Source organism: Hemicordylus capensis, chromosome 1 (genome assembly GCF_027244095.1).
Source record: "Hemicordylus capensis ecotype Gifberg chromosome 1, rHemCap1.1.pri, whole genome shotgun sequence".
Classification (NCBI taxonomy): domain Eukaryota; kingdom Metazoa; phylum Chordata; class Lepidosauria; order Squamata; family Cordylidae; genus Hemicordylus; species Hemicordylus capensis.
In genome coordinates, this window is record NC_069657.1 from 244,926,577 (window position 1) to 244,953,093 (window position 26,517).

Here is a 26,517-nt window from a genome sequence, read left to right on the forward strand (position 1 = left end):
TTTGATAGTCTCTTCATGTTTACAAGAAGCTGTAAAGATTTCACAGATACTGTGCATACTTTCATGAAGAGACAAGCTTCTACTGCAGAAACCCCCAAATTATTTCTTTAAGTGTGTTTTCTGTTAAATTGTTGGCAATAATACTTATTGGTATCAGCCAGCATCTTTTGAGTGTGTCATTGCATGGTTATTGGCTAATGCATGTTGTTTGAATGGCATAGGAAGCAATTATTGGGTACTTGAGGGATCCCATCTGTGTTGTCAAGGTTGCTGCCAAGATTGTATATGCAAAGTCAGTACACTTTTGAATTTTTCTGATACATTTCATAATATGCTAGGTGGTAAGATATTATTATTAGTTTATATATACAAAAGTTGTTGAGTGAATAGCAGTTTCTGTATTTTTTTCATATTGTGTATAATGCAGTTATGTACCAGGAAAACATTTGATTCGCATCATTACAGCTGTTTGCTTTGGTTTGTGTTGTGTTTATTAGGAGCAGCCATCAATAGGCTTCTAAATATATTTATTTATCAATAGACTAAATTAATTTTAAATTGCTTTGCCTATCCACAAGTTCAAGAGTCAATTCAGCAATTTCAGCTGTATCAGTTATTTGCCATTTTCTTTCCTTCTCGTCTTTTTTAGCCAGAAAGCTTCAGAGGTAAGCAAATGTGAAGACAAACAAAGTTCTAGTGGAAGGAGTCCCACAAATGAAAGTGGGACTTGCTCAGACAGAAATATTTTAATCACCTTAGATATACAAAGCTTTAGGGAGAATGTGATGCAAAATATCAAAGAAAATAGAAACAGGTGGAGAGAGAGTCAGAAGCCCCCAAGAGAAGGTATGATTAGTCATGCTACAATTTTTTACTCTTGAAGTCTTAATGCAGATTTTCACCTTATTCTTTAACTGTTTATTTTACATGTATTCATAAGATTTCTGAAGATAGCTTCACTCTTAATTTGTTGCAAATTATACACCTGCAGGCTTTTCCAGCAAGGACTGAAACATGTTTCTAGCTCTAGGACTGCTTACTAAGCTACTAGGGAGGTCCTGATGCTGATCCATATGAGCTGCCAGTGATGGTTCCCACCCTTCCTTGTGCCTGTAGCCCTTGTCAAAACCTAGCTCTCCTCTCTCACACACTGATACAGCTCTGCCATGTCCATATGGGAGCCTTCCCTTCCCAAGTGGATGGGTACTCTTTTCCAAGGAAGTCCATAGTTCTCCATACATGATGCTTCCTCATAACTGAACTATGGAGTTGCCTTCATGTTGTGATGGAAATCAGGGTAGAGTGATGTAAATCAAGACAATCACTCAAGGGATGAATGCCACATTGAATTATTGATTTAAACATTTTAAAAATCAGTTTATTATTTAGATGCTTTCCAAATAAAAGTGTATATTACTTGATTGCTATAACCATCAAAACATATTGATACAAAATGTTCATCAAACCTCAGAGGGTACAGTATAAGATTGCCATATAACTGCCTTGCCCTGCCCTGCCCTGCCAACTTTACATAACTTTACATGTTGGGTTAACTGATGAAAGTATTTTCCCCACAGTTCTTCCTTTACAAGAAAAAGCAACATTTCATACGAAAGTTTTTAATTCAGTTTTAAGCAATTATATGTGTTTGCATTAAACTGAGATTTAATGGACAGGTTATTTTTAGGAGAGACCATTATTGGCATTTATACCTCACCATCTATGAACATGGCATTTTATAAAGAATAAAAAACAGGTTGTATTTAACCCTTTCCTGTTTCACTGCAATCCCATTAAAAATTGAACCGCTGAAGTTCCTATTAGTCCCAGGAGATAAGCTTCCATTAATAGCAACTTTGGGAGTGCCCATTTTCACTGGGATCATGACACAGAAGGAAAAGGTAAAACACTCCCTCCCTGCTTACTATGACCGTAATTCTGCCCCCATAGCAGTTATTTTCTAAAAACAACAACAACCACCAAAGCCTAAGGGCCAAATCATACGTTAAACATCATTTGACTCTCAAAGAATTCCATAAAGGTAGTGAGGCAAGTCTTAACTTTGCAGAAGTCAAACTGATTCTTCCTCAGAAAGTCCTGTTTTATACATGTTTAATTCCTTTACCCTTTTTTAATGTTTTCCACCAATTAACCCCCAAGGGAAATATATTATCACAGCAGTGTTTTCTGTCTCTTGAGAAAAATAATAACCATTGTTCACTATATAAACCACAGTAAGCACTCTGGCCCCATCAGCTTCATATTGAGATTATTGTCCAATGTACAATAATCCAATTATCACTATAATCTTCTTAACTCCAAGAGTTAATTTTGTTATTTCTATTCTCTAACACTAATACAAACTAGGTTCCTGGGTGCAAAAGAATAGCAAATAAATTTAATTTTAAAAACATGGCTCCTGACTCACTGTTGCCTATAGAAAGAAGATGCACAATCTAGCAAGAAAAAAAAATCTAGAATATATTTCTCTTGGTAGAAGTATTATATAGGGGCCTGGAAGAGCTGGATCAGAATTTCTGCTCTGGAGCAAAATCTCTAGATCTACTTGAGCAAATTGCATCCTTGCTTTTGGAATGTGTTTCTCTATTTTTAAATCTCACCTTGCAAAACACTCCCCCCACCCCCAAACACTGCACACCTTTTCCTGTATACATAGATATCCATCATCTTTGTTGCTTCAGATATCTGAAGAAGTGAGCTTGAGTTCAGAAAAACTTATGCAACAAGCAATGTGTCTTTTAAGAAGCCTCCAGATTCTTCAGTGTGTTTGCTGCAAGACACTAACTTTCATTTTGGGACTTGAGCTCCTTGCTATCTCTTGGTACCCATTTCAATGTTTAAGAAAGAAAATGGAAACGGAAATGTTAACAGCAGTAACCTAGCTCAAAAGACTGTTGTGAGAACAAACCAGTTCAAAGACTGTTGTGAGAACTACAAACCAGATCAAATACCATATTGTTCGTGAAACATTCCTTAATTTAAATACAAGAACATGCTATTGTGTGTAAAATATGTACAGTACATGTAAAAATGTATGTAAAATAAGAACATGCTATATGTAAAATATAGATACATGCTCTCTATGGATAAATTTAAGGATATTTATCACCTTCTTTCTAGAATCGCCAGCAAAAGAAAGTAAGAATGTTGAAGATCAACTATGTAAAGGCAAACCAGGTGGGGAAAGCCCCCAGAAGGAATCAGAGAGTTCAACAAAGACTAAGAAATACTGTACCATGCCACAGACTCCCACAACGTGCGAATGTCAGCTTTGTGACAACAAAGCATCTGAACCCATGGATGTCAACTTCATAGTTTACAATGCAGATTCAACAGAACTGTTGCAGGGACCTCAGGATGCTGATGCCATGGAAGTCACAGAATCATATGGTAATCCTCAAATCATCTTCTGTACAGATTCTCATCTTTGGAGATTTATTCTTTTCGTTATGTACAAAAAAATCATACATGCTGTCTTTGGATAACTATAACTAGTTATATTTCAACATGAATACAATTAGAGAGAAGTAGTTACAAGGTCTAGAAATCCACACAGGTGCAACAGCTCTGTATATCGAGGCATCTAACCATTTAGCACAGCATCTAATGACATAGATTCTGTGTTGTGAGCTGTCACAGTCTCTGCTTTCACAGTACTGTATTATATTATTGTACTGTATAATACCGTATTACTGTTTTATATAAAAACGTGTTATCTTCAAACATATTTGAAAGCAAATGAGGATGTCCATAGATTATAACATGGGACATCTGGCCTCTGCACAGCTTCCTGTCCCAGCCCTAGGCTTTCCAAATGTATTACTTTCCACCTTCTTCTTGCATTCTTTCCCTACCACCACACCTGATCCAACCAACAAATTCCAAATTCAGCAGAAACCTCAGATTCCACACCACCACCAGATTAAGAAATGTGTGCAATCTGCATTAATTCATTCTGGTGACAGAATCTGACATCTTTTGACGTTTTCATCAAATTTGTCAAAGGAGTTGGGGCAGAAATCTAGATATGCCACCTGTAATAGCTTCCAGAGGACAGGAAGAAGGAATGGTTTATTCAGAGGCTCAGTCTAGACATAGGAACAGAGATGGATGACTGGATTTTCATTGCTTTAAACCTTTTGTAAATAGCAGTTGTTGGGTGAGGGCTGACCCCGACTGGGTCTGTGGTGCAAGAAGGGAAGTTTACTCTTTTCTGTCCCCACCAGGTAGCTGCTGTTTGTCCAGACACGTTTTTCATATGTGCCCATATATGTTTTTCCTCTCTTGGCAAATATCAGTGGGGAGAAAGGAACTATTTTTCATCAAGAAAATGGCATGGGGTGAAAGGGTTAACCTCCTCCCTGGGCCACAGTTCTAGTCTGGATTGGTCCTCACTCAACAGCAGCTATTTACAAAATATTTAAAGCAATGGAGATGCATCCACCCATCTCTGTCATCAAATCTAGTTTCCGCCTGAATATATTGCAGGGTTGATGCTAGCATATGTAATTTAATAGACATTATCAGTTCTAAAGCACAAATCTTGTACAGGCAAAACCCCAATTTTTTTTTTTATATGTACTAGCATCCAATTCCTAGGTACCTAAGCAACCAGTTGTCTAGATATTTCCATTGGGAAGCGGGGGGAAGGCTCCTACAGAGAACTGGTTTAGTGAGTTCCTACAGATGTATAGTATAAATGCACATTTTTACCAAAAATGTTCCTCTACAGTATCTCACTAATGAAAGAAGGGGGCCGCACTATCTTTCATCCAAGATGTTTTAGTCAACATGTCCTTCTTTTTCTTTTTGTGTTGTAGAGGAATTAGTAGACAATGATAGTTCCTGGAGGAAAGCTGCTGGTCAGAATGTAGATTCCAATATAGAGGAGATGAGAGGCATGGTTCCAAAATCGAAACCTCTGAGTGCCAACGAAAGTGATGATATCATCATTGAGGAATTTATACCAGATGATCCTCAGCCCCAGCCAACTAATGTCATCACTTGTCAAGATGGTACGCAGCAGACACCTAATACTGGCTTTTTAGCAACAGATGTAACTCAAAAGGACATGGAGATGTTTTCATTGTGGAATGGTAATTAGCGATTTCTGCTCAGACTTCAGTAATGGTGACCAAGTAGTATTAGCATTAGCCACCTAATGGTGCAGCGGAGAAATGACTTGACTAGCAAACCAGAGGTTGCCGGGTCAAATCCCCGGTGGTATGTTCCCCAAACTATGGGAAACACCTATATTGGGCAGCAGCAATATAGGAAAGTTGCTTAAAGGCATAATCTCATACTGCGCAGGAGATGCCAATGGTAAACCCCTTCTGTATTCTACCAAAGACAACCACAGGGTTCTGTGGTCACCAGAAGTCGACACCGACTTAACGGCTCACTTTACCTTTAGTATTAGCATTAGGTTGATTGAAGTGGAAATGGAATTTTGTCCACAAAACCTTTCTATTTTTTTGTCTAGGTCCTTACATCTCTAGATAAATAATTCATAGAGATGTGAAGGCTTGTGGGGGAGGAGAATGGAAGTGGGGGGGTCAAGGGGGGGAACCTGTGCCCCCCCATCCCCAAAGCCAGAGATGGAAAAATTGGAAATTTTGGAAAATTTAAGAAACCTCTTATGAAATTTCTTCTCTCTTCGAATGATGCATTAAATGTTTTACAAAGCATGTTATTAACATGTTATTATCACTTCTATACATTGCTCTTTCAAAATGCTGTCTAACTACTATGTAATATTAACATGTATTATGTGAGAAAATGAAAAATATTAGATAATTGCAGTTGTAATCCTCTATAATACAGAGTTATATATAATTGTCAAATCCCAGGTGCATTTCAGCATTTGTCACAGGATGCATTGCAGGGGCATAGCAAAGCTGGAATGGGCCCCAGGAGAAGAAGCGAAGATGGGCTCTGCCCTCCCACCCCCCATCTTTTTATCCCCCACCATGAGGCTGTTCGCACAAGCAGCCTAGCCCAGGCCAAGGCAGACTAGCCTGGGCTAGTCTGCTTGTGAGGAGCACCGGGATCCCACCCAGCCTAACGCCACTCCTAGCCCAGCCCTTAGGTTAAAGGGGCAAGGGTGCCATTAACCTAGCTGCCAGGATCGTGTGTCTCCTCGGGCTGCACGCAGTCTGACGCAGGAATCCCCCAAGGCACTGCACTCATTGCGCAGTGCCTTGTAGGATATCTGGAGGCTGGGAAAACGAGTCTTGGCTTCTGTTGATCCACGTTGCCAGGAGCAGCACAGATAGTGCCTGCACTGCTCCCAGCAGTGCAGGTTGTGTGGGCACACAGCTCGTGTGCCGAAGAACTGAAGATCAATCATCTGGGGGAAGGTAGGTTGACCTTTGCCTTCCCCTCCTTCCTTGCCTCGGTATTGGTCGTGAGAACAACCTTCATGTCTTTGCTGCAGAAGAACTGTAAGGATGTGGTGGAAAACAAAGTATTCTTAGCATGCCCTTTCTGTCACTCCTGTGCAAATAATATTACACACTTCCCATGCATGCAGATACTTCCACACATACACACTTGCTCAAACGCTTTCCCCTGGCTCAGAAACATTTTTAACATATATACCTAATATAATCACTTCATCTATGCATACTACAACAAGCAGCAACGAGCAAGATGTTATCCAGCCAGTGGGCCCGCCTCCCTCAAGGGCTCAGGAATCTTTGTTTGCTTATAGTTATGCCCCTGTTGTACTGTCAGGTTTACTAGAGGAATATACAGACTAAGCCATTCCTAGGGCCCTTCTTTGCTTGTGAAATGTGGCCTGCATTCCGCTTTGATCTGGAGAGTGGTGGATATACTGCCCTCCTGAATTGGCCCCTGTACATCTTGGAAATATTATCTCACCTCAAAGAACTGTGACACCCCCCTAAAGGGAAGCAAGCAACCTGTTGCCCTGAGTGCTTGAGTGGAGAGATTTTGAAGAAAGTCAAAGGGGGCAGATATTAGGGAGGCTTGTTCCAACAAAGGAGGCTTGTTTGGGGTAGCAAATCCTCAAGAAGTAATAGGCAGAGGCCTCAGGAAATGAAGAGTTTCTTCTCTCTCTAGATAATGCTGGCTGCAGGAAGGAACCCTTTCTAATTTCAGATAACGAGTTGCCTTCTGTTTACTACAGTGTTGTTGATGCTTCTTATTTTACTTATTTTTAACTCCCCTTAATTTTCAGTTGGCAAAATATAAGATGTATCCAGATTACAGCAGCTTGCAAGTTGATCTCTAGCACTACATATATTTGTAATTATTGTTTAGTAATAGTAATGATATTTATAAATGCCTTAGGTTTTTTTAAAAAGGAAATTCTTATCTGCTAACTAAGCAATGCATCATTCATTTTGTGTCTTTAAAATGAGTGTAAATATGATACAGAAGTAAGTATTGCATATATTTTAATTTTTTTTAAAGCACATTTCCCCCCATGGGATCAAAATTTCCATAAATTTTACATCTCTAACTATAGCTTGCTCCTCCACCCAACATTTCATAGATCAAGGAACCTTCTGTGAATGGCTGGGTGGGGCTAGGAGAGAAATCTGTTCACCAAACTATGCCACTGGGTGCAAATAGTGTGGCCATACACTTCAGACTTAAAGTGCCACAAGCAGCAGGCAGAAACTATAAGCACTTTCAAGCAGATGGCTCGTTGATAAAAGCAGTGGAGCAGGCCATAGGCTACAAGGCAAGGCAAATATGTATAAGACATCTATATGCACTATGTATGCATATATGAACCACCTGCTAACAGAGCAAAGAGGCATCTTTTAAAGTGCTGATTCTCTTATGTTTTGCAGGAGGAGAACAACTATCCTTATCTAACCGCAGCACAGCATCCCTCCAGTGGTTTTTGCTAGTGCCTACTTTATGTTTCTTTTTGGATTGTGAGCCTTTTGGGGACAAGGAACTACCTTATTTACTTGTTTATTTTTATTCCATGTAAACTGCTTTGAGAATTTTTGCTGAAAAGTGGTGCATAAATATTTATTGTAATAGTAATATAAAAGCTGAACCCGCCCAGAGCATCTGTGCAATATTGCTAGTGCACTCGGCCTTCTCACCCCCTCAATCAGCCTTCCCCACCCCAGAGACTTGGGGTGACGGAAGGTTCCCTCACTCAGCCTCCCCGCCTGAGACTTTGCTCAGCTTTCCTCCCTCGCTGCTCGGCCGTTCCTGGCACCTCCACTCACCCCTCAGCCATTCCTCTCCCCGGCTCACCACTCAGCCTTTGCTCTCCTCCCCCGCTTGCTGCTTGGCCATTGCTACCTCTCACACACACTCAGCCCCTGTCCCACCTTCCCACCTGCCTTAAGCTGCCCCATGGCGGTGGAGAGGATGGGCAGCAACGGGGAGCTGGCGGCGGAGATGTAGCAAAAGTTCTTTCCATAGACCCATCAGGTTGTATGTTAGTGTATTCTCCCTCCCTCCCATGGCTTCTGGCGGCTTTCAAGCTGGCCTGTCCCCTCCTGCCACAGCCTCCTCACCCTGGCAGCCCAGTCACCTCCTCACCCTGGCATCTGGACTGGGCTGGGCCCGCCACCGCCACCTCCTCACCACAGCCAGGCCCTCTGCTGCTGCCTCCACACTGCGGGCGCCACCTCCCCACCACCACCTCCTCCTCTCCTCTGCCACCTCCTCACCACAGCCAGGCCCGTCGCTGCCTCCCCACCGCGGCTGGGGCTGCCACTGCGTCTCCAAAGCAGCCAGGTCCACCACTGACTCACCACCCGCCCAGACTTCCTGCCACTCCAGAACTCTCACATGCTCTCAGCCAAAAGGCTGGAACTCTCGTGCGATCTCGTGAGAGTTCCGCAACAACATCTGGTCTGCCATGCATCCCCATGCATCTGTCTGTCCAGCTAAGAGAATTATATAGATAGATGGTTTGTAAATATGTTATTTAAAAGGACACTGGTACCATATTACAGATGAAGAACAGAAGTGTATTTGCTTATGTGTGATCCTGTCCAATGATACAGAAAGAAACCAAGAGTCAGAAACCAACCAGCAGTGTCTAAATAAACCATGTTCATACTTAGAGATAGCAAGCTTATAAGGGAGGGAATAGGTTAAACATGCTGTGAAATCCTGAGTTTCCTAGATTTTTCCTCACCACTTCCAAGTCTTTGATCATCTCTGAGCAAGGAAGTGTAAATAATATTTTTAATAGTAGACATTTAAGGGACTGAAACATATGCTAAAATGTACAGAAAAGCCAAGAGTTTCCCCAGATGGCGACTTTACTTTGGAAGGGTGGGTGTGCATTCACATATCGACCAGATTTAACCCGAAGTCTATGCAATATATCAGAGAGCACTCCATACACGATTCGGGTTTCCCCCTGTGTATTGGAGCTTAACTTGATTTCAGTCGGGATAAACAAATCCACTTTTTGCGTCAGGTTTTTTGAACAAATTTGCACTCCCAATAAAGCCTCACAGTAAATTTTATCACAGTGTGGTAAAGCCTGCTGTCTGGAAAAGCTCCAGGACACAATGTTTTCAATAATTGGAAAGTACAGCCTTATTATTATTATTATTATTATTATTATTATTATTATTATTATTTATTACATTTCTAGCCCAATCTTCCTCCAAGGAGCCCAGAACAGTGTACATGGCTTTGTTTATCCTCACAACAACCCTGTGAGGTAGGTTAGGCTGAGATATGTGTGACTGGCCCAGAGTCACCCAGTGACTTTCATGGCTGAGTGGGGATTTGAACTGAGGTCTCCCCAGTCCTAGTCCGACACTCTAACCACTACACCACACTGGCTCTAGCCACTCAAGGCCTCTTCATACATTAGGTGTCTTTTTGGCCAAATGTTTAAAGTAAATTCCAAAAATTATAAATGTGAATGTAATCAGGTCATATACAGGTACACTCCTCAGAGAAGTAGGTTTCTTGAGGCACCATGTCAGATGTACATTTTGTGACAAACCTGGGCTTGTTGCTGTTTAAAATGTGAAACAGCTCACAGTGGCAGACCAATTATGCCTTGTGTCAGATCTGTGCTCAGTCTCAGAACGGCTGGGCAGAGCAAGTGGTAAAAGGTTCTGAAAAACTTCCAGCTGTGCTGGTTGTTCTATTCTCCATGGGTACAATCACATCAAGGTTAAAAACATTTAAAGATTTAAACACGTCCTTAACTTGTCCATGGCAATCAATGGGACGTATAGCCAAGCTAGATGCTACACACCATTGTGTGTCTTTTTCCTTTGATCCTTTGGTATTTTTTTTAACCTTGGGAGGCTGCAAGTTTTAGCAGAAATACAGTGGGCTGCTTAACCATTTCCACCAGAGCAGAAGAAAGATAATCAGGATAAAGTAATACACAACTGTGTATAATATCTAATTTGGATCTCAACATGTTTAACGTTAGCCAGGGTTAGGGTTTGGGTTAGGGTCCCATTTTCCTCCCTCTCACTTTTTAAAAACCGTTCTCTCTCTCTCTCTCTCTCTCTCTCTCTTCCATGAATATCCTTCTTAGATATCCTTTCTATATTAATAGTGAACCTTAACAAAACTTTAAAAAAAAATTCCTTGAGATTTTGGATCAAAATATCTGTCATCCCAATGCAACCATGCACCACCCAGAAAAGTATCAATAATAACAAAACAATAATATAATACTTTATATTAACGACAACATGTCTTAATGGGGGATTGTACTGGAACAGCTCTTACTATCTTCCTATATCTGCATAAAATTACTCAAATTCAGCTGGCGTTTTATATGTATTATATATCTCACACCTTTTGGACATCTGAAAGAGCTGCTGCTTGATACTATACACTAGTTAACAAAGTAAGCATTCTAGATATGTTTAGAGTGGGTCCCCAAAAGTTAGAGCAGTGTTTCTTACATGGCAACGTAGTTCACGAGTGGGTAATTGCAGTCTGTGGAGTGAGCCACCAAGTTGTCATCAGTGGATACTGGAAATGGAAACAATGCAAGGCGGGAGATTGAGAAGGATGTGACATCTGAGTCAGGGGATGGAACTGACAGACAAATAATGAACAAGGAAGATGTTCCAGTAGTGAATCACTTTGGTAAAAAGTTGGGAACCTCTATATTGTTGATCATTGTTAGCAAACAGCAAGACTGCTTTTAGAAATCCAAAGTAAGTCATCTTCTCTAATAAAAGCCTTGGTGTCCGTCCGTGGACGGACACCAAGGCGTGTGTTTGTGCCTCCCTGGGCTGTTCTGGGCATGCGCTTCGCGCATGCCCAGAACAGAGCAAGGGAGACACAACTGCCAGCACCCGGCGGCCATCTTGGGCAGCCAGAAGTGGCCGTCCTGAAAAAGCCGGGTATGCGGCGACGGGGAAAACTGGCAGAGGCACGGCCGAGGCCTGGCGGCGCCGCCGGAGCCGGGCGGGAGGGAGAATTTGGGGCCCTTGCCCAGCCGGGGAGACCAGCCGCAGCATGGAGGCTGTCGGCGGTGGCGACAGCTGGTGCTTGCGGGGCTGGACACGGAGGCAAGTCGGGGTGGGGGGAAGGTGCTAGCACCCATTATTTCAACGGGCCTGAAAATACTAGTATATGTAATACATCTGAAGTAAAGTATTTGATCTATCACATACATCTGTCATTGTCACTAAAGTTTTGGCAAACATCTGAAGATGGTAACATCTGAAAACATTCTATAAACATCTGAAATGGTAACATGTGCATTAGCCATGATTTTCCATGTGATGGAACATTTGTCATTTTTCCAGCACAAATTCAGAAGTAGGCACTCTGTAAAATCAATACCAAGGATAGGTACTTCTTCGAGAACAGCATATTTTATTTTTCTCTTTCTAGAAGAAGTTCTGAGACGTGCAGCTGAGCAGCAGAAACAACAAAACCAAGGCGGAATACCTGCTGATGCAGCGTTACAAGTAGCCACTGCAGGAAAGCAAAATGAGGCTTGTCAAGGAGGTGAAGAAGCATTAGCTAGAAAGTCGTCTGTGGCAAGCTTTGTCCTACAAGTAATCTCTTTTGATGCCCCTTCTGTGTCATGTACAATAGATGCAGGACCAAAGCAAGATCCATGCCAGAAAGAAGTCACCACTACTCCAGTCCAAATGAATGATAATACCACGCCAGCAAGCACACAGCAACAGAATGAAGCAACACCATGTGCAGCTGCAACTGTATCTGTCACATCCTTGAGCTATGGGGTCTTTAAAATACCCCAGTAAGTTACTGGCCAAATCTGTAGTGTAAGATTGCCTTGCTTTCAAGCATAATAGGGAGTAGTATCATCAAATACAAGCCATCTGAAACAAACATAGATTTTATGACTGTTGAGTATTTGATACTTAAGAGAAAACCGATTGTGAGACCAATTGGCATAATTTTGAAACATTCATTTGCCATTATAGGGTAGGTTGAGATTATTCTGTAAGAGCCATCTTATTGCTAGAAATGAAATCAACCCACATATTCGTCCCTCACCAAAGCATTTTGAGTTTGTGGGACTCTTCTGTAGGCCACAGTGGAATGATCAGAGAAAATATGCAAACAGGAGACAGGCTGGATTGTGTGATGTAATTCATCATAGTAGTCTTCTATGCTAAGGGATATATTTTAGATAATTATCTTGGCAATACCTTTATTCAGGTATTCCAGTGTCCTTGTCTGACACAAAAAAAGGAAAATACAACACAAGTAATACAGATACAATATGTTTTCTTTGTGCTGATCTAACTAATACATTTGGACTAAGCAATTTAGTATATGGATTGGCACAGCTGACACCTTGTTTAGGGGTGTCTGTAATGCCCAGTTACCTGCAAAATCACTGACTGATGGTGAAAGCCAACAACGTGAAACACAATCAGATTAGCTCTCCTTAACAAACTATTGCCAAAAGAAGGGCAGGTCACATACAGCCTCCGTTCATAGGATACACATGCAGTAGGATACCATACAGGAATGCATTTTGAGCTCATGTACCCTCTCCTATAAGTGTAGAATCTTTAATTCTATACTAATAATGTGAATAGGGCCTACTCATGTGATATTTTATGCATATACGCATATTAAAGGCTCACCATATGCTCACATGCATCTGTCTCTACATTAGTAGGCCCTGTTCACACTATCCATCCACACATAGGCTACTGTCCATGGAAAGGTCCTATGTGCGGTTGGGGCAAGGGGCGAGAAGCCTGCAAGGCCAAAATTTCCTTTTGTACTGCATGCTATCATTGGAAAGGACACTCAGATAGTGTGACGTGATCTAGCTATTACATTCTTTAGAAGTTGGATTCTAATCACTGAACTACCCTGGCCTGAATCCAAAGAAAAGTATGACTAGTCCCACATGTCCAAGGGGGATCTAGACCAGTGTTCCCTGTAACAGAGATTCCAAGATGTTGTCGACTATAACCCCCAGGCAAAGGCCACTGTGGTTGGGGATACTGGGTGTTGTAGTCAACAACATGACAATCCCTGTTCCAGGGAACACTGATCTGGACTTGTGTTTCTTGAAAAGCAGCCCACACCTCCAAACCGCATAGCAAACCTCTTCTAAAACTGAAGTAAGTTTGAAAAGTAGTTTGTGATATGACTTGGGGATCTGGCATTCATAAGGAAGAAGGCAACAGGGATGTGTAAAATGATTCGGGTACAAACCAATTTGTACCCAAATCTAGCCGATTCGGATGATATGGAGACAAAATAAATCACCTCTGTGGTCCACTGGCTAGATTTGGGTACAAATAGAATCGCCTGATTCAATTTGAATTGATTCGAGATTTGGATGCCTCCTATTAATCCCCCCCATTCCCAGCTTTCATTTTTTTAAAAAGCTAAGCTCTAGCCCTTGTAGAAGTGGAATTATGGAGCAAAATGTGTGGTCACTATTTTTCAAGTGTTTGGATTCTTTGGTGTATAACAACTTTCCCTCAGTGAATCCCTATGAGGATTCATTACACACCTTCATTTCTTCTATTCATTTTGACTGTCTTTTCAACAGTGCCATGTGCCAAGTACACCCCACTCCCACCCGCAAGGCAGTGGGGTACTACTCAGTTTATGTTCTAGGATTTTTCTCAAGTGTTTAGGCTCTTTGGTATCTAATAACCTTTCTTCACAATGAATTCCTATGAGGATTCATTACACACCAAAGAGTCTAAATGCCACATAAATTCCTAAAATATAAACTGAGTACCCAATGGCTTGTGGGTTGCGGGGTAGTGGAACATGGAATGCCACTAATTCCCCACCCCCGCCTGCAAAACAATGGATTCAAAATGAACAGAAGAAATGAAGGTGTGTAATAAAGACACCAGAAAATCTAAACACTTCAAAAATATCTTAAAAATAAACTGAGTACACCAGTGTGTGTGTGGTGGTGTAGTTGACACATGGCAATTGACAGTTGGCACTGTCTAATGATAGTCAAAATGAACAGAAGACACAAAGGTGCATAATGAATCCTCATAGGGATTCGTTATGAGGAAAAGTTATTAGACACCAATGAATCTAAACATTTCAATATTCCTAAAAATTAAAATGTGTACCCCACTGCCTTGCAGGTGGGGGTGGGGTGTAGTTGGCACATAGCAGTTGACAGTTGGCGCCGTCCAATAACAGTCGAAATGAACAAATTGGGGGTGATTTGTTTTGGGCCCAAATCGAATCAAAAAATCAATTTGTGCACATCCCTAGAAGGCAAACATTCTTCGGGATGTGCCAAGCCCTTGCGTGCGCCTAAGCAGTTATTTGGATCCAAATCCCTGTGCTAATAATTTGAATGAAACGAAATTATTCTGATATAGTGGCTATTGTTTAAAGTCTGTGCTATACAAATATTTCTCAAAGACAGTTTGATATCTCTCATGAATGCAACTGTTGGTGCTGCTTTTTGATAATTAAGAAATTAATTTCAGGGTTAAAATGCACAGTCAGGTTTAAAATAAGATATCTCGATCAGGTTCAAGACTTACCTTATGAGTCCATCATCATCACTTTCACTCAGGTTTCACCATGCGCTCCCGCTTTAATTGTTTGTATATCCTATGCACACTTAAAAGGAGTATGTTTATTTAAACACAATTTAACGTACTTCGAGCAGGAGTGGCCAGTGAGGGCAGTGCCGGGTCAGCAGCAGTGAGAGGCACCTTTAAGAAGGTAATAAGCAGGGGCTTGCCATTGTATAAGCAGCACCTCCTAAGAACATAAGGACAGCCCTGCTGGATCAGGCCCAAGAAGGCCCATCTAGTCCAGCATCCTGTTTCGCAGTGGCCCACCAGATGCCGCTGGAAGCCACACGCAGGAGCTGAGGGCATGCCCCCTCTCCTGCTGTTACTGCCCTGCAACTGGTACTCAGAGGCATCCTGCCTTTGAGGCTGGAGGTGGCCTGTAGTCCTCAGACTAGTTGCCATTGATAGACCTCTCCTCCATCAAGTTATCCAAACTCCTCTTAAAACCATTCAAACTCGTAGGAAACACCACATCTTGTGGCAGAGAATTCCACAAGTTGATTATACATTGTGTGAAAAAGTACTTCCGTTTGTTGGACCTATATTTCTTGGCAATCAATTTCATGGGGTGACCCCTAGTTCTAGTGTTATGTGTGTGAGAGAGAAATCTCTCTATCCATTTTTTCTATACCATGCATGATTTTATAGACCTCTATCATGTCTCCCCACAGTCGTCTTCTTTCTAAACTAAAAAGCCCCAGGTGTTGCAGTCTTGCCTCATAAGGAAGGTGCTCTAGGCCCCTGATCATCTTGGTTACCCTCTTCTGCACCTTTTCCAGTTCTGCAATGTCCTTTTTTAGATGTGGTGACTAGAATTGTACGCAGTAATCCAGGTGTGGCCGCACCATCGTTTTGTAGAAGGGCATTATAATAGTAGCTGTTTTATTTTCAATCCCCTTCCTAATGATCCCTAGCATGGAATTGGCCTTTTTCACAGGGGCCGCACATTGAGTCGACACTTTCAATGAGCTGTCCACCACAGCCCCAAGATCCCGCTCTTTGTAAGTCACTGACAGCTCAGATCCCATCAACGTATACTTGAAGTTGGGGGTTTTCGACCCAGTGTGCATCACTTTACACTTGCCAATTTTGGACCACATTTGCCACTTTGTCGCCCACTCACCCAGTTTGGAGAGATCCTTTTGGAGCTCATCACAGTCTGTTTTGGATTTCACTACCCGAAAGAGTTTGGTGTCATCTGCAAATCTGGTCACCTCGCTGCTTACCCCAACTTCTAGATCTTTTATGAATAAATTAAAAAGCACCGGTCCAAGTACAGATCCCTGGGGGACTCCATTTCTTACTTTCCTCCACTGTGAAAACTCTCCAGACTTTGTCTGGAGCAAAGTCTCCAGAGACCTCTGGAGGTCTCCAACCTGCTCCTGCTTCTGAGTGAGCTACTTAAGATTGCACTTCATACTGTACTTCATACAGAGCTGGTCCATCCACTAGGTGAACTAGTCAGTAGGCTAGGCCAGGGTGCCAGGCAGGGAGTGTGTACCAATGGCCTGGGTCATGTGCCACCCGCATGAGCACCCTGTCCCAGTGGGCAGCACATGCACCTCCTGATGTCTGAGCAACTGGGTGGGCAGCTAAGCAGGCTCTCCCCATCCCTGTAGCCTGCCTGGCCACCCGCTTACTCTGCTTGCTGCCTCTGTCCTCCATCACTCCTGCCACTGCTGCCTGCTACTGGGCAGCTGGCCTGCTGCAGCGTGTTGTAATCATGTTGCCACAACATGTGGTGACATCATTACAATGTGCCACAGAATGCCGGCTGCCTAGAAGCAGTTGGCAGAAGGCGGAAGCAGCAGAGTGGTGTGAGGAGCAAGTGGGCAGGCAGGCAGGCAACAGGGATGGGCAGCGCCCACTCAGTAGCCTGCTTGCTCACTCACTTGGACATCACCAATAGGTTCACAGAGCAGCAAGGACAGCAAGCAGGTGGGCAAGAGGGCAAAGGAGACTGCCCACGGTGGGGGGGGGGGAGGTACCAAAGCCAGGCTTCACCTGGGGTACCAGCAATCCTTGGGCCATGTTAACACTGCAAGAGAGTACTTTTTATCCATGATAATTTACCATGGGTCTTGGTAAAAGCTGGAACAGGCCGGAACAGACTGGAATTACCCCATAAAAATCTTAGTTCAGTTCAAAGTTTATTACGGTCTATGGCCAGCACAAGTGGGGGGATACAATAAAAATAAAAATATAAATAACAATTAAAAAGATAACAAGTCAGCAGTCTAACCCACCAACAATATTATAACTAAAAGGCTCTAGGGCAGCACTAGAATTGTTAATTAAAAACTGACGCAATCTTCGAGCTGCTGCACAGAAGCCCGCCACTTTCCGAGTGATGGCAGGAATACTGTCCTCAAGGAGGAAAGCCACTTGTTGACTAGGCGAATTTCCTCGGAAACGAGCCAGCAATGGAGATATTAATTCTAGATGTAAGTCCCTATAAAAGGAGCAATGAGCAAAACATGTTTGATTGATTCAACTTCCCCAGCACCACAAGGGCACAGACACTCCGCATAAGGAGTCCCACTGTAGTGACCTTCAAGAACAGCAGAAGGAAGACATCTACCCCTTAAAAATTAAACTGGATTCCAAAAGCAGTGGGATCTGTTGGAGACACTGGAGAACAATATTTTAGCACTTAAATATTGCCAGTACTTCATGTTTATTATTAACCCCTTCAAGGCCAAATATGGAATGGAACAGCCCAGAACTGCCTGCAACAGCCTGGGCTATTGTACTTGTATTAACCCCTTCACTACCAGAACAGTGAAATGGCCTGAAACAGCCTGGAATGGCCCTGTAACTGTCAAACTGGATCCCAAAAACAGTGGATGTGCTGCAGATACGAGAGATTAATACTGTAGCACTGAAATATTTTCAGTAATGCACTTTCCTTACTCCTTCACTGCCAAAGTGTACCGCCTAGAGCCTGTGGATGTGGTGGTATAAAAATAAATAAATAAATAAATAAATAAATTAACGAACAGAACAGCCTGCAACAGGGTGTAACAGTCCTCTAACTGTCAAACTAGACCCCCAAAACAGTGGGATATGTTGCAGGCACTGGAGAACAATATTGTAGCACTTAAATATTTCCAATAGTGCACTTTTAGTAACCACTTCACTACCCAAAATGGAACAGAACGGTGGAATGTTCTGCAACAGCCGAGAATGGCCCCCTAACTGTCAAACTGTATCCCCAAAACAGTGGGATGTGCTGGAGACACTGGAAAACAATATTGCATCACTGAAGTGTTTCCAGCACATTTCACTGTTTAGTTTGACAGTTTCTGCAGGGGTATTATGCTTGGCAGACTTAGACAATTTCCTGAAGGTACTCTGCATGTGACAATTTTCAACAAGTTGTTCTAGTAAGAACTAATTAGCCTACTTTCCTTTCACTGTCTCTACATCTGGACTAAATTTGGTGCAAATCGAGGTCCACAAGTTAGATCTCCTGCACCTTAAATGTTCATATGTCTGCCATCTTGGACCGGGGTGGATGTCATCATTACAAACTGCACCATTGAGGTGTCCCTGTGTGTCACTCACTACAGCTGTTCCAAATTTGGTTCAAATCGGTTAGACAGTCCTCAAGTTAGTGCATTTGTGCCTCAAAAGTTTACATGTCTGCAATCTTGGGGTGGGGTGGGTGACATAATCACAAACTACACCATTGGGGCCAGTGTTCTCTCTAATTTTTTTCATCTATGTGTGGACTGAGTTTTGTTCTGGGCGGAAGTATGAAGGTAGTGTGTGCACACGTATATTCAGATTGGGACCTTCCTGATTCAGCCTGAGCAGGATCTAAAATTAACTGAGCGGACATTAAAAAATGTGTGAGCGCATGCACACGCCTTAGAGGAAATACTGATTGGGGCATCCCTGTGTCCATTCAGCTGTAGCAAATTTGGTTCAAATTGGTTAGACTGTCTACAAGTTAGTGCACTTGCGCCTCAAAAGTTTACGTGTCCACCATTTTGAATTGGGGTGGATGATGTTATCACAATCTTTGCCGTTGAGGTGTCCCTATATGTCTGGTCTTGTGGTAACAAGCATGACTTGTCCCCTTAGCTAAGCAGGGTCTGCCCTGCTTGCATATGAAAGGGAGACTAGAAGTGTGAGCGCTGTAAGATATTCCCCTCAGGGGATGGAGCCGCTCTGGGAAGAGCAGAAGGTTCCAAGTTTTCTCCCTGGCTTCTCCAAGATAGCTGAGAGAGATTCCTACCTACAACCTTGGAGAAGTCGCTGCCAGTCTGTCAAGACAATACTGAGATAGATGGACAAATGTATATGGCAGCTTCCTATGTTCCATGTCTCTACAGCCGTAGCAAATTTTATTCAAATCAGTTAAGTGGTTTACAAGTTAGCTCACTTGCGCCTCAAAAGTTTGATGGAGGTGGGGGGCACACAGACACACACAAAGAATGCCGGGTGATCTCATAAGCCTACTGGAAAATAGGCTAAAAAATACCTTTCCAACATCAGAATGAGTATTGCTTGCTTAACGGATGCTCCAACTATCCATATGTTCTGGTACTAGTAAACCACTGTCTCTATTTTTTACTTTGGGGGATGACTTATTATTAATATTTTGTTATCAGAAGTTGCTAGAGTGTCAATCTTCAAGATTTAGTTTTCTCTGTTCCCTGGGGTTTCTAGATGTTAAATCTCCAAAAGGGGGTGAACTTTTTCTGTAGTACATATGCATGTATGCATATGCAGTGCACAGTATTTTGTTTCATACACTGGCAAAGCTCATTTTGAACTGTTGCAAATACAGTATTTATCCAAATAGAAGATGACTCTGAATTCAAGATACCCCCTTGAAAAACAGATGTTTGTACCTGTATTTACCTGAAAAGACAAGGACTCTGAATTTAAGATGACCCTTCCAATTTCCAACATCAAAGAACTTGTGGGGGGGGACCCTAGCCTTAGATTCAGGAAAATACAGTATATACTCATAATGCAATTCAAATGTTTTCAATTACTGTACGTCTTTAGTCAAAAGAACAAACGCACCTGGATATTAAATCAGGCTAGGAAACATACCAACACTGTTTACTCTTATTGCAGAGTAAACAAACGCAGCAGGTGAGGTGACGTAGACCTTCAGGTGGAATTGCCCAGGCAGGCAGTGAACTTTGGAACTGGAATGTTGGAGGCATCAACAGTTGGAGGGTATATGGTTTAGTTATCATGACAAATACAGCAGCAATATCACTACCACCATCATCACTACAGGGGCGTAGCCAGGGGAGAAGTGACCTGTCACCCCTCTCCCCAGTGGCCCTTCAGAGGGAGGGAGATAATGAAGAAAATAGGGAGGGGTGGATCTGGAGTGCGGGCTCTCTCTAGAGCTTGGGGGTCCAGGTTCTTTGAACCCATTCACTCAATTATAGCTACGCCCCGTTCTGATCACTACCACTACCATCACTAACATGACTACTTTTAAATCTTAGATCTAGGAGTTCTGCAGCACTGCTATTGGCTCTAACAATCTTTGTATATATTTCTCTTAGGCATGCCCGTCACTAATCGCATGTGTGGCAGCTCTTGCAAGAGTTCGAGTAGCTGCCGGATAGCGATGGGGATGGGTGGGAAGGGAAAAAATGGCGGTGGCTTCCAGCTGGCTGGCCGAGAAATAAAACATCGGTGAACTGCTGATGGGCAACGGAAGAGGGCGGCTGGCCAGCTGGGATGAAAGCAGCAGCAGCGGGTGGGCAGGGGAAGTAGTAGCCGGCTGGCCAGACAACAGATGGGCAGGGGAAGCACCAGCAGGGAAATGGTGGCGGAGGGAGGCTGGCGGGCGGGCGCTGGGGGGGAGGTGGAAGAAGACGGTGATGGCGGCGGTGGCTGGGATGGCAGCGGCAAACTAGAGGTGCAGATGCTCTGTGCCTGGTTCAGCTAGTATGATTTTAAATCAGGACTTTAAAGTGTGACTCATCATTCTCAGAGAACATATTGCAAAATAATCAGAGTTGTTTTAAAGAGCGCCTTCTTCTGCATGATCCTCACCGCACATTAAGGTCATCTGAGTAGGTCCTTCTTCAGTTCGTCTGGTGGCGACTCAGAGGCGAGCTTTCTCTGTAGCTGCTTTTGGGCTGTGGAATGCACTCCTGGCAGAAACCCCCGTAATCTAAATTCATTATTGGACTTCAGGAGAGCCCTTAAAACCTATCTGTTTGGCCTGGCCTTTCAGAGTTTTTCAACTGTTCTAAATGTTCAGCCTGGTCTTCCAGGGTTTTAAAACTGTTCTAAATGTTTTAATTGTTAATTGCTTTTCTGTTGTTTTTATAGTTTTTGACTGTTAATTGATTTTAATTGTTTTTATTTTAACGTAAATCGCCCTGAGCCATTTTTGGAAGGGCGATATAAAAATCAGATAGATAGATAGATAGATGAGGCCCCCCACCGCGCCTCAATTCTCCAACTTCCCTGCGTAGCATCAAACCCTCGAAGAATAAGAAGAATGTTCTCCTCTCCCCGCCCCCGGTGTTTCCAGTAGTCCAAGTCTTCATCTCTCTGGGACTTTGCTTTCATGCTGGGCTCTGCTCGGCCTGTGCCCTTTTTGTCTTTCAAACGCTGCCCACCGCGTGACATCAGGGGACCCAGCCTTGTGACCATTCTTCGGGTCACAGACTTCGAGGTGCTTCCTTGCAACCTTTTGCAAATCTGTACGTGGGGCAAACCAGCTGGCCTGAGAAAGTGGGAGCAGCCGGCTCACATACACACGGTTTCCCTACCCTTGCGCAGCACTTGGGCGGGAGGAAACCCCCCCCCCTCCCCGCCACCAAGAAGCGGCACGCAGGGCAGGCAGATGTCAGACACAGCCCCGTGAGCTAGGGCGCTCTCACGTTTTCCACGCTTTCCAGTCAGCCTCCGGGCGAGAGGGCGCAAAGGCCGCCGCAGCTGAAGGGAGGCCGCGTTCAGCCCCTCCCTCCGGTCCCTGCCTGGAGGAAGCCGCTGCGGCCACCATCACACCGCGGCTCCCTCTGCCCACTCCGCCTGCCTGTACACACCGCCCCGAGGCCCGAAGGAGCCTTCCCGTGCCCGGAGCTGCTCTCCAGGAAAGCGGGAGTCGCTCCCGGGGCGAAGAGCAGACCAGGTAGGCGCCATGGCGGAGGGAGAGACGGCGCCTCCGTCAGAGGGTGAGGGGCGGATTTCAAACGGGGACCCTGTTTGTGGAGAGAGACCCACCACTAACCGCGCCAGGTCTGGTTTTTCTCCTCTTCTTTGCCTTCAGGGCGAAAACTGTCTTCCTTTGTCTGGCGCGGGATTGAAATAGGATTGTATACCGCCTTAGAACATGGCTCTACTCTCCCTGGAGATTCCTCTTTCCTTCCAGTGCCTAAGCTAGTAGGATTGCCACCTTTTCCCTTTCTAAAGGGGCCTTGGACCCTGAACAGCTCCGTTACAGGCAGAAAGAGGTGTAGCCTCCCACTCAATTTATTTCCAGGCTAGACAAATCTGGACCTCGTGGTTTTTGTTTTGTTTTGTTGTACAGCTCTTTAAAAACACAGAGAGCCTGCCAGGAAACTACTGGGTGGCAGCAGCACTAGGGATGTGGTCCATCTGCTCTTCCCCCTGCAAACTTTTCAGGATTAAAATGTGTAAAGGTTTAAATGTTGCCTTGTGTTAGGAATTTTTTTTTTTGCTCAGTTTGAGCTAATGTGGTTATTTCCACGTTAGTTTTTTACTGTCATGGGTGTGAAGATGCATTTGGTAAAAGTGTGAAAATGTGAGAAGATGGTCACATGGACATGTATTTATTTCAGAACCAAAACACGCACAGAGGACTTCTGATTCTACCGAAACAAAGACATGACTGCTTTTTACTGATATGATATATTGACTTCATTAAAAGTTGTGGGGGGTTTTTTACACACAAAAGGAGCAGGGGGACAAATATTTATATTTACAGGTATCTGTGACAAATACTGAATACATTTGCACTATTTTATACCAGACAAACCAATCTCTGATCTGTATGTATGTATGATATACTGAGTTATTTGAAAAATAGTGTATCTTCAGTAAATACAAATTAACATTTGTATTATTCTCCTCAGCACTCAAATGCTCAAATAGATGCCTCTCGTGTCAAAAAGCCTGCTTCTCGGTGTACATTCACTTCCTTTGTATTAAGAATGTGCTTGTTATCAAGAGCAGTTTGAGTCGGTGTCTACTCCTGGTGACCACAGAGCCATGTGGTTTTCCTTGGTAGAATACAGGAGGGGTTTACCATTGCCTCCTCCCACACACTGTGAGATAATGCCTTTCAGCACCTTCCTGTATCTCTGCGGCCCGATATAGGTGTTTCCCATAGTCTGGGAAACATACCAGTGAGGATTCGAACCAGCAAGCTCTTGCTCACTAGGCCGGTCATTTCCCTGCTGTGCCATTAGGTGGCTTATCAAGAGCAGGAAATAGGTTAAATTATTTATATTCCACGTTTCCTCTGAGAAAAGACTAACAAGATGAATTACAAATAAAACAATTACATCAAATCACAAAATTTTAACTTGAGTTTAAGTTAAAGGTTTGATGATGTTAGTACTTCCTTCCAGAACACTCCAGTAAGACACGAACTTTACAGCTAATCTTGCACATATTTAATCAGAAGTAGATCTCACTGGAGTCAAGTACTCATAGGATTGCAACCTTTGGGTTTAAGATCAGCATAGTGCATTAGTCTCTAAACTTTTCAATCATCAGACCCACCTTTAATCCCAACCTGCAATACAAAATCAATTTTCAATTGTATAAGCATGCATATGTATTCAGTACTTGGTTTGGGCCCCTTTTGCAGCAATTACTGCCTCAATGCGGCGTGGCATGGATGCTATCAGCCTGTGGCACTGATGAGGTGTTATGGAAGACCAGGATGCTTCATTAGCGGCCTTCAGCTCTTCTGCATTGTTTGGTCTCATGTCTCTCATCCTTCTCTTGGCAATGCCCCATAGATTCTCTATGGGGTCAGGTCAGGCGAGTTTGCTGGCCAGTCAAGCACAGTACACTGTATACTTTTCAGAGGTCCGATAAGTTCTATTCTACAATCCTTGTCTTCTTGGTTCCATGTAATATTCTAATTTTCTGGGATTGTGGATTTGGGGTTTTCATGAGCTGTATGCCAGGATCATCACAATTATAACAAATTAAGGCTTGACTTATCTCGCTTTGCATGTAATGCGTCTGTCTCATATATCAGTTTCACCTTTTAATTTGCATTACTGAAATTAATGGACTTTTGCACGATATTCTAATTTTCCCAGTTTCACCTGTATGTGTCAATTTCTCCCTGTCATTTTTGCTTTCTTCCTCTTCATAAAAAATAGAAAGTGGCAGTGGTGCTGCTACGTATACGACCAGTCTTTAGTTGGGAGACAGCTCAATGTTAGTCACAACTCACCAGCTGAAGAACTTTGCATAGGGAGTTAAGTGGTGATGCCTCATGTCATAGCGGTTTTTTGCTTGCATTATTCCTTTGTCCCAAGGTTCACAATGCATAATTTCTGCATGTACCATATTTGTGAAAATGTAAATATCTTACCCTTTTGTTGTAAAATTTGATTTAAATTGTCTGTGTACTGGCTACATCAACAGTGTATTGCATGTTCCCAGATGGTTTATAATCCAAGTAAAATATATTATACAAAGGTGAAAGAGGACAATACCAATAAAGAGATACAAGGCTCTTTGGAATAAGGAGTATAGTGACAGAGGATGGAAATCCTAGGCCAGGGCAAAATGGCCTGTCTGGAATGAAGACAGATCTCTTGAACTGCTTCCAGTTTATCTTCATCACTGTTAGGAGCAGTGTTCCCTCTTTAAAATATGTGTGCACACATGCCTTAATGTCCACTCAGTTAATTGTAGATCATGCTCAAGTTAAATCAGGAAGGCCCCATCCTGAATGCACATGCACACACACTGCCTTGATACTGCTGCCCAGAACAAAACTTATTCTGCACGCAGATGGGGGGGAAATTAGAGAGAACACTGGTAAGGAGTTATACATCTTTCATGGGAATGTGGGCTGCACTAATTTTGGGGAGAATTTTACTTTCCCAGTAACAAGCATTCTGTGAGTGCTGTGAAGAGGCAGTTTCCAGATATATAAGCCTATGGTTCTTCTTTGCCGCAAGACATCTGCCAAGTTATGTTGCTGGGGGCTCAAGTTTGAGAAACCCTGGTGTATAGGATTGCAGTTGCCAGTATGCATTCGCATAACCTTTCTGCATCAACTCCCATCATCCTTAGAAGAATGGCCAAAGGCCATTGTGGCTAGGAATGATGGGAGTTGCAGTCCAACAACATCAAGGGGTCCAAGTCTGAAAACCTCTGCTATACACTCTTTCTAGGGAGTAAGCCCTATTGAACTCAGTTGGATTTACTTCTGGGTAATCATACATAGAATCATGCTGCATGTCTACCTCTCTATTAACTTGCATTGTTAAATAGTACACTGTATACAATTGTCAAAATCAGGATCTGGGATTAGCTGCCAACAAGCAAATTTACTTTTATTTGCCGCTTTTCAAATTGATGACAACTAACAATGACTCTAGGCTCCCAGTGATAACCATTTCATGTTCAGATTGCTTCACTGATCACCTCTCCAAAATTTTAGTATTGAGCTTCTAGAGTCCTTGTTTATTTGCAAACTAGTGAATGAAAGATCACACAGTGCCAAACCTTACACTACTCACAAATATTAGGTTGCTGTCATTAAGTCATTAAGGCTGCAATCCTAAACAGATTTATTAGGGAGTATTAAACATAAACTCCTCCTCTATTCTACTAAAGACAACCACAGGGCTCTGTGGTCGCCAGGAGTCAACACCGACTCAACAGCATACTACCTTTCATGGGACCTTCTTCCAAGTAAATGTTCATAAGACTGTGTTGTACATCATTGTTTTACTATTTCTCACAGTGTGGTCTGTATAATTCCCATTTAAAAGGCTACATATGTGCCTTTTGAACATTCCACAAATACCTTAAAAGCTTGCCAAGCTAAGGATGAGCTACTTCGTACATTTTTTAAAAAGCTTACACTTGAAAATGTAACACATGAATGAGTCAAATGTGCTTGGAAATGCAAGTATCCTACAGCTGGGTTAATCAAAGAACTGGAATTAGCTGCAGTTAGCTATCGAGTGAGTTCTGAGAGGCTGTGTCATATAATGTCAGGAGAGGCTCTTATATGGCTTTAGAGTGCACACCACTCTTTCAAACTAATCTGTAATGGTAGCAATGAAACGCCGATAGAGCTGTGTGCTGATCAAAACAAAAAAGTCACCTCAGATAAAGTAAAAGCTAGCATAACACAGTCTTCCTTCCTCCATTTCAGATTAAGATCAAAACCAGACCAAATGATGCAAAATGTACCAAGCTTTTGAATACCTAAGAAGGAAGTTGTGTTGATCAAACCAAAAAGCTTTGATCCTTGATTTCCTGTTCATTGTTT

At 42.9% G+C, this 26,517-nt stretch overlaps 2 protein-coding genes across 10 annotated transcripts in view; both read left to right on the top strand.

Moving 5' to 3' along the window:
* Positions 1–12,319, top strand: part of LOC128339717 (dual specificity calcium/calmodulin-dependent 3',5'-cyclic nucleotide phosphodiesterase 1A-like) — a 65,669-nt gene extending 53,350 nt beyond the window's left edge. For 3 of the 8 annotated variants that reach the window (XM_053284063.1, XM_053284058.1, XM_053284064.1), the window contains exons 12-15: positions 650–846; positions 3,142–3,411; positions 4,842–5,117; positions 11,857–12,319. In XM_053284063.1, the coding sequence (XP_053140038.1) occupies positions 650–846; positions 3,142–3,411; positions 4,842–5,117; positions 11,857–12,236 (1,123 nt within the window). In that variant the 3' untranslated portion in view covers positions 12,237–12,319. Of the gene's footprint in view, positions 1–649; positions 847–3,141; positions 3,412–4,841; positions 5,118–7,844; positions 8,065–11,856 lie in introns of those variants that run through there. The other 5 variants (XM_053284059.1, XM_053284061.1, XM_053284062.1 and 2 more) reach the window with 5 other exon arrangements.
* A 9,307-nt stretch (positions 12,320–21,626) lies between these two features.
* PLA2G7 (phospholipase A2 group VII) overlaps positions 21,627–26,517 on the top strand; it is a 39,281-nt gene continuing 34,390 nt past the window's right edge. The window contains exon 1 of one of the 2 annotated variants that reach the window (XM_053284067.1): positions 21,627–22,152. The gene's annotated coding sequence lies outside the window, so the exon portion shown is untranslated. The other variant, XM_053284068.1, reaches the window with a different exon arrangement.